Source organism: Dreissena polymorpha, chromosome 4 (assembly GCF_020536995.1).
Source record: "Dreissena polymorpha isolate Duluth1 chromosome 4, UMN_Dpol_1.0, whole genome shotgun sequence".
NCBI classification, from domain to species: Eukaryota; Metazoa; Mollusca; class Bivalvia; order Myida; family Dreissenidae; genus Dreissena; species Dreissena polymorpha.
Genome location: NC_068358.1, coordinates 59,126,265 through 59,134,564, shown reverse-complemented (window position 1 = coordinate 59,134,564; position 8,300 = coordinate 59,126,265). Strand labels below are relative to the sequence as shown.

The following is an 8,300-nucleotide window of genomic DNA, read 5'->3' as shown; positions in this document are numbered from 1 at the left end:
CATTGCATTACGTTTAGTATGTACAATAGCTATTTTTATATAACACATTAACTACTTTCAAGTTTCAACAGACATTTTATTATGTTCAAACTGTGTGCACGATACATGAACATAGTGTGTTGCTGTTTTGTGTGTTTCAATTTATCATTGGAGCCGCATCTCATTTCTAAACCCAGGTGTTTTAAATGAACCATTACTTACGATAATGTGCATCGAAAAACATTATACAATTATTTGAATTCGCAGATAACCCTAGTGTTGCACGTTTAAATATGAAACAATACTTCGGACTCACAACAGAAAACACGTCACATTCATTTTCTTCAACATTTAATTTATGTAATAAAATATAAAGAATAATAAAGCATATATAAACAATAACAATAAAGTATCACAATATTAAAAGGTGGCAAAATGCCAAACGTATCGTATTCAGAATTATATGGAAGTACGAAATATTACAAACTAAAAAATGAGATCCGCTGTCGGAGACATATGCCCCATCCCCTCTCTCAAACAGGGCTTTGATTTGAACTAGTGACTCCAATCTCAATAGGGGTCATCTACTGTCCAAGGCCAATGTACATGTGAAGTAGCAAGCCAATCGGTCAATTCGTTGACAAGTTGATCAGAAAAGATTTTGACACTTACTGTGAAAGTAACCAATATTAATAGGGTTCATCTACTGTCAAAGTCCAATTCACATAGGATGCATACAGCTAATCGGTCAATTTGTTGACAAGTTATTGATCGGAAACGATTTTCCCACTTATTGTGACGTTGACCATGACCTTTGACCTAGTGACCCCAAGTTTCAACTGTCCAAGGCTAATTCACATGTAAAGTATCAAGCCAATCGGTCAATAAGTTGATGAGTTATTGATCGGAAACAATTCTCACACTAATTGTGACCTTGACAATCGAACTAGTGACCCCAATTTCAATAGCGGTCATCAACTGTCCAAGGCCAATTTACACGAGAAGTATAGGCTAATCGGTATATTCGTTGAAGAGTAATTGATCGGAAACGATTTTCACACTTATTGTGACAGTGGCTTTGACCTAGTGACCCCAATTTCAATAGGGGTCATCTTCTGTCCAAGGCCAATGATCCTGTAACGTATCAAGCCAATCGGTCAATCCGTTGACGAGTTATTGATCGGAAACGAACTGGTCTACCGACAGACCGATGGACCGACATCCAGCAAAACAATACACCCCCTCTTCTTCGAAGGGGGGAATAAAACATGTACCCAAAATTCAAGCAAAAACACAGACAGTCTAACGCCGTTATTGTCATACATGCAAATCGATATTAATCTCGAAAAACAACATGTACGCCATACTCTTCAGAGGTTTGTAGACTTAAACTTTTACAGACGTTTGTTTTCACCAGAGGAGGCTGAATTTAAAATCTATGAATGATAAAGTATTCATCTTTATTATGAATAGCACTCATGTACATTCATGTAACAAAGAACTATTTCTGAGTTAAAAATATTTAACAGTTACGCCATCAGTGCACGCATATTTCTTAAATATACACAAAATAAACACTTTGGAATGTTAGACGACCCAAAACGAAGATATACATCCTCGTGTCAGGCAGTTATGATAAAATAATTTATAAAAAATGTCGCACACGTGCTTAATGAAAAATATATATACTGTAGATATCATATATGATTTTTACATATAATAAAGATAAAACAGGATGCAACAAATATAATTTACTTAAAATGCAGAAATTATGGATGCAATTTTGTCATTTATTTTCATTATAAAATTGTCTTTGGTTATGTGTTCACTCTTCTTAAGGGTTTCGACACTCAAACGTGGAGGTACATGCTAACATTCATATAAACATTTGCAGCCACATTTTCTATTTCCAAAGAAAACTGATGAAAACATGATTCAATATCTACACGTAAATTAATAAACGAGCATAAACACCCAAGGCTAAGAAATGATCAGTATCTACAATTTTTAATATATATTTTCTGATTAAACATTGCTGATATTGATCGATCGGCGTAGTACTAATGTAATCATATAATCCACATTACTTCTCCGCTTTTTGACCAGAAGTACCATGTTTTCGAATTAAATGCTCGATTTTGATATTCAGGTCTCGTGTAGGTCCAGACTTGGTAGATTTTTCACCGCTGCTGTCTTTTTGATTGGCCCCTTCCTTGGGTCTAGAATCCTCTGGTCTTCTGGTATATTGCTGGAACGTGCGAATGCATACACATCTGAATGTTATATTACTGTATAATACGATGGTGATTTGTGAATAGCCTTTTGAAAGAACTCTCTAATAAACTTAAGTTCAATAATTATTTCCCGTAACACAATTAAAGCATGTTGCTATTTCATCCCACAATTTTATATCTAACATCAATTGCTTCATATTTAGACTATAATAACTTTAATTGAGCATAAATCCACACCGATACATAAGAATTAACACATTAAACTACACCACAATGAGAAGTAAGTTTTCAGAACAACTTCTAGTATCCTATATATAACTATCCATAATAATGCCTTTTAACATTTGAATCCGATCTTTGGCTCATTTAACATAAGGATAAGTCTATATTCTACAAACACACACTTGCAAAATAATGCCTCATAACATTTGAATCCGATCTTTGCCTTATTCAAATTAAGGATAGTCATTGTTTTATCTATAAACGCAAACCTGCTAGTGTCTACTTGGTTGAAAAAACATTTTGCTCCAAACACAAATCTTGAGCACTAAAATGTGTTTCCCAGTATGTCTATAACTATTGCTGGTTATGAAGGATTGAATAAGAATATAAGCATTATTCAAATAATATAAAGAATGCAAATGAAGTTAAATGTAATATAAGTTTCCGGAGAGCATCATTAAATACGCTAAGATAATTTTAGTAAAAATAGTTGTTTAAATGTTGAGGTAAAATGTGTTTCCTCTCTATCCAACCGATAATAGTGTATTATTCGTTTGCAAACAGAACATGTGCGACCTGCAAAACAGACAATATACAATGCTGCAAACACATAAGACCGAAACGCATTGTAATCAATGGCATAATTGCCATAGTAAGTCATGGTGAGGAAATACAATACTGATATAAAGTATTTGAAATCAGTCTGCCACCAGAACAAAAACGCAGAGGCACGAAACTTTGCAACTGCTAGTTAAACACCTAGCTCCCAATATTCAATAAAGCACTGTGCATATTGTTTCAGCCTTGATTAAAGGTGTTTTTTCTTACATGTTCAAGCGTGCAAATGAAATTTGCCACCGTGTAACAATGTGTACGAGAATCATGAAAGACTGAAGAAAAATCGTTACAGACAGTACCAATGCATAATGTTAACCTGGTGTTTAAAATTTATTCCTTATAAGAAAGTTAGATGTGTTTAATATTAATGCACATGTGTATAACCCTAACACCATCTGTAAACAATCACATTGCAAGACGTTACATTCAACACCTTTGAAGCAACATACATAATATGAAGATGGTTTTATCGGGTTTTTGAACTCTTAATGGATCTACTATCTCGCGACTTTGCGGATTTTCGTGTATCATCCTTTTTTCCCAAAATGTAAAGCAAGAAACTCGTCATTTCTGAAATGTTTAAAATGGAAAGCATCTGAACAACAATGCGGCTAAAGAGGACTCTGGAATTCAGTCATTTTCTATTCAAATTGTTTAAATAACTATTTTCAACCAAAGCATGCTCCCTTTGTAAACAGCTATGCCACAAAGTAACACAATTGTTAACAATTTGAATGTAATTTAATAAACCGAGTGTTAATAACAAAAGCAAATACAAAAAATAAAGTATAATTCTGTATGTATGAATACGAAAATAGTATACATTAATTTAAGATGAGAAGTTTTGTCCCTCATAATAAGTGTTTGCCACAAAGAAACCTTGACAACGTTTGGGTCAAAGCTGAAACGTTACTTTGCAATATGACTGTTTACAGGCAAAACATGAACACAAACAAAACAGTCCCCAACTATAAGCTGAATATGCCACCTGGAGAATCTAGATTTACTATGACTGAAGATTCTAGATCTACTTTCACGCCGTAGGACCTTCCTGTACCTCAGACTGGGCACTCTAGAGCCCATATTCGATATGGAGTACGAGTACGAGCTCCGGCGACTGCGATCCCCCAGGCGACTGGGACTAAATATCAGGATCACCATTCAAGTATCGCAGGACAGATAATTATGAAATTTTTTATTGAGTATTTCGTATCTTTATAACACCTGTTGTCTCAAAAAGAACGGAACATGAATACTTTTAAAACCATATACGAATTATTATAGACATGCGTGTGTCCTTATTTTTTGTATCCAAATATATTATATTAAGAACATCCGCTTTCTTATAGAATTGTGAATGATACCAAAGCATTTTGTTTATGTCACATTTTCACGCGAAACATGCGTATTGACAGACTACTCTTTTACAAGTCTTCGAAAACTACACAATAAATGTATACATTTGAATAAAAATACTTATAACGTTTGAAAAGAAAGCAACAGTGAATAATTGTGTGATGGCAATGGTAAACATTTTTATAACAAACATTATTTAATACATTACCTTTAAAGTTTAGCAAACCTCAGTTAATACAAGACTTACATACAACGCGTTAATACAATGAACACAATTAAAAAGCTATTAGATCTAGAGATTATAAATCAAAGCTTATATAAAACCAAACCCAACATCATTTTTGATTCAAATAACCTGATAACAACATAAAAAAGGACATGCGTGTCAAATGTTTATGAAACATTTGATAAGCATGAATGATTACAGAACAACAATATCCCTTACACCAATTTTCATGTAAAATGTCAAATCAAACCCGTATTTGTTTCTTGATTCTGTAAAAAGACAACCAAAGTTCCTATTGATGCAGTCACTTGCATCAACGTATTCAATGGCGTAAGCATAAACAGTGTTCTTTTATCTTGAATTATTAAATATGAATGAGCATTATTTTCAACACTGTTACAAGTCTGTCCCATGTATTAAATAAGAATAATAAACAACTCGAAACTTTTAGCATTCTATGAATTACCGTAACAGCAGGCAACCTACGATGTTAATTTACAAGCCTCAAAATTAGGAGCTGAGCCACGTTAAATATTAAATAAGTTTCAAACCTGATTCAGGCATTTCAATTAGCATGCGAATGAAATGATACCTATTCTCCGTGGAAACTCGCGAGGCTGGAGATTGGCTAGTTGAAGCCGTGTTTTGAGAAGAGCTTTTGCGCTCCTTTTCAAATAATTCAATATTGAGCAACCGCATCTTAAACCGATCAGCGTAGCTGAGAAAATTCGCAATTATTTAATATGAGCTTAAAATAACACGAATGTACAACTCCTACAGCTTAATATGTAATGGATGAGAAAGTGAACTAAAATATGAATACAATCAACAAAACCATTAAAACGGACATCAGATTATCCTAATATATAAATGCAAGCATTTCCGCGTGAGATCAAAATAATTCAAGCAAGCAAACTCATATGAGCTGGGTAATATGCATTGATTACTACATTTATTGTTATAACTGTTTTAAAAAAGAAAATGTAAACATTTGGTCGTTAATACAATGACTCATTAAATAAAACACAAGTCCTCCATAGCGTGCATCCCCTAGCAGTATATATCACCGTTTTACCATGTATAAATGAGCATTTACCAAATAAATGAATTAACTTACATTTTTCGATTAAATTACATAAATGAACAAAATGTATATAATTAAAAAAGAGGAAACTGTGACGCCGAATATGTTCTGGCAGTAAGCAATATGATCTGGCAGTTAGCAATCATTTTTTCTGAAAGATATGTCAGGGTTTTTATATTTGTAACCCTACCTTGTCCATATTTATAATCAACATTTATAACTGCATAGTCTATAGATCGCAGCGAAATACTCCTTAGGTAACAGTTTTATGAAAGCGAAAAATGGAAAGAAAAATTTTGTAAAATGGTGTGTAATCAGTTCTTAAATTGAATTACACATATGTTTGCAATATATGTTTCACAATCCCTAAAATAACACACTAACAGTACGTTGTTTTTGCCTTACCCCATCAGCCTTGGCGACCTTGACAATTCATCCGCCTCACGCTGCTGCACTCCTACTGCCGCGCGCTGTCGGGCTTTGTTTCCATCTATGTTGCCTTTTGTGGTGTTGATCTCCAAAACGTATTGCTTCCTTTCATCATTAGCTTTGTGGTAGGCCTATACAAAATTGTTATTAACTAAGTTCTGATACAATAAACATAACTATATGTGTAAATATTTATCAAATGTTAAAAATAATTTAATTTGTTTTCGTTTTTGTGAAGTTCACGAATAAAACCGAGTATAAATATCATAGAGGGCACAATGGAAGCTTTAAATGTATGCTATTAGAGTTTATGAGTGTAAGGTTATTGTTGACATAATATATACCTTTGATTCCTGATCTAGCCTCCACTCAAGGTCTCTGAGCTGGTTGTACAGCAACGCTTTCTCTTTCTCCATGGTCTTGACCATAGCTGGATTGGCCTGCATTAAGAGTTATTTTAACTTGTTAAACTTGAAAGGCGAGATAATGCACTTTATGGTAATACAACAACCAACAACAAGCTCTATAATGCATGACTAATGTGTCTAAATATTAACGAAATAAACATGAAGTGAAAGTCTAAATACATGTACACAAGTAAATTACAAAATGTAATACGCAATTCATAATTGTAAGAAGGAATAACACAAATATATTTATTAACAATTATTAACATCTGTAACAAATAAAGATGTATATTAATTTAAGTACTTTTGTGTCACAGAAGGTGAATAAACAGTTGTGCCAGGATTATTATACCTGATATTTTCAGATGAAAAAATGGTATAATATTTATAAAGAATAAGAGAAATTATAGAAGCAAATCAATATTGAATATGTATTTATGTATTGTAGGATTTGTTTTGAATATTATCCAACACCCATTTAAATATTGATAAAATACCAGTATAATACGAAAAAAACACCATATTATATTAGTATGTGATGTTATCTAGCGTAAATTTAACTTAAGTTGTTAAGTGGTTAAAGATTAACAGTAATGTTTGTTGATAAAACTAAATAGCCACGGATAAACAGGGTCTGCAAACCAATCTTAACTGCTAGTAATTATGTGTACACAATTTATGCGCAAACTGGTTTGGGATATATATGTTTGAAATAATCGGCCAACATTTTGCACGTTAGTATGAAAATCATAAACTCTGCCCGTAGCAATTTTACCACACTCACATGCGTTTCATGCACAGATACATGTACCTAAAAGTTAAAATGTTAACATACAACAAACAAAGCAAACAATTAAAACAAATGTAAACAAGAATATCAGTGAAACTGATGGGTGCTCCCCCAAGATGCGCTTTGTCAATCTATGTGTTAATAACCACCTTAAAAAATCTATTATTAGCCTCAGTGACCTTGACCCCAGTGACCTCAAACCTCATCAAAAGGTAGAGGTCCATGCAAGGTACCTACATGCCAAATATGTAAGAGATCGGTAAAATAGTGAAGGCACTATGAGAAATTGTAACAAAATTGTGACGGAAAAATCTATTATTAGCCTCGTTGACCTTGACCACAGTGACCTCAAACCTCATAAAAAGAAAGAGGTCCATGCAAGGTACCTACATGCCAAATATGTAAGAGATAGGTAAAATATTGAAGGCAATATGAGAAACTGTAACAAAATTGTGACGAAAAAATATATTTTTAGCCTCGGTGACCTTGACCTTGACCACTGTGACCTCAAATTTCATCAAAAGGTAGAGGTCTATGCAAGGTACCTGCATGCCAAATATGTAAGAGAACGGTTAAATATTGAAGGCGCTATGAGAAACTGTAAAAAAATTGTGACGGAAAAATCTATTTCTAGCCTCGGTGACCTTGACCTTGACCAAAGTGACCTCAAACCTCATCAAAAGGTAAAGGTCTATGAAAGGTACCTACATGCCAAATATGTAAGAGATCGGAAAAATATTGAAGGCGCTATGAGAAACTGTAACAAAATTGAGACGGACAAATATATTATTAGTCTTGGTGACCTTGACCTTGACCCCATTGACCTCAAACCTCATCAAACGGTAGAGGTCCATGCAAGGTACATACATGCCAAATATGTAAGAGATCGGTAAAATATTGAAGGCGCTATGAGAAACTGTAACAAAAGTGTGACGGAAGAAAGGAAGGAAGTAAG

The 8,300-nt window shown here is 33.6% G+C and overlaps 1 protein-coding gene across 7 annotated transcripts in view; it reads right to left on the bottom strand.

The window, feature by feature from the left end:
• Nucleotides 1-313: 313 nt before the first annotated feature.
• The window catches only part of LOC127877198 (coiled-coil domain-containing protein 169-like), a 32,600-nt gene continuing 24,613 nt past the window's right edge, over nt 314-8,300 (bottom strand). For 6 of the 7 annotated variants that reach the window (XM_052422857.1, XM_052422860.1, XM_052422861.1 and 3 more), the window contains 4 exons: nt 6,493-6,588; nt 6,125-6,279; nt 4,111-4,194; nt 314-2,227 (listed from right to left, as the gene is read on the bottom strand). In XM_052422857.1, the coding sequence (XP_052278817.1) occupies nt 2,125-2,227; nt 4,111-4,194; nt 6,125-6,279; nt 6,493-6,588 (438 nt within the window). In that variant the 3' untranslated portion in view covers nt 314-2,124. The remainder of the gene's footprint in view (nt 2,228-4,110; nt 4,195-6,124; nt 6,280-6,492; nt 6,589-8,300) is intronic. The other variant, XM_052422859.1, reaches the window with a different exon arrangement.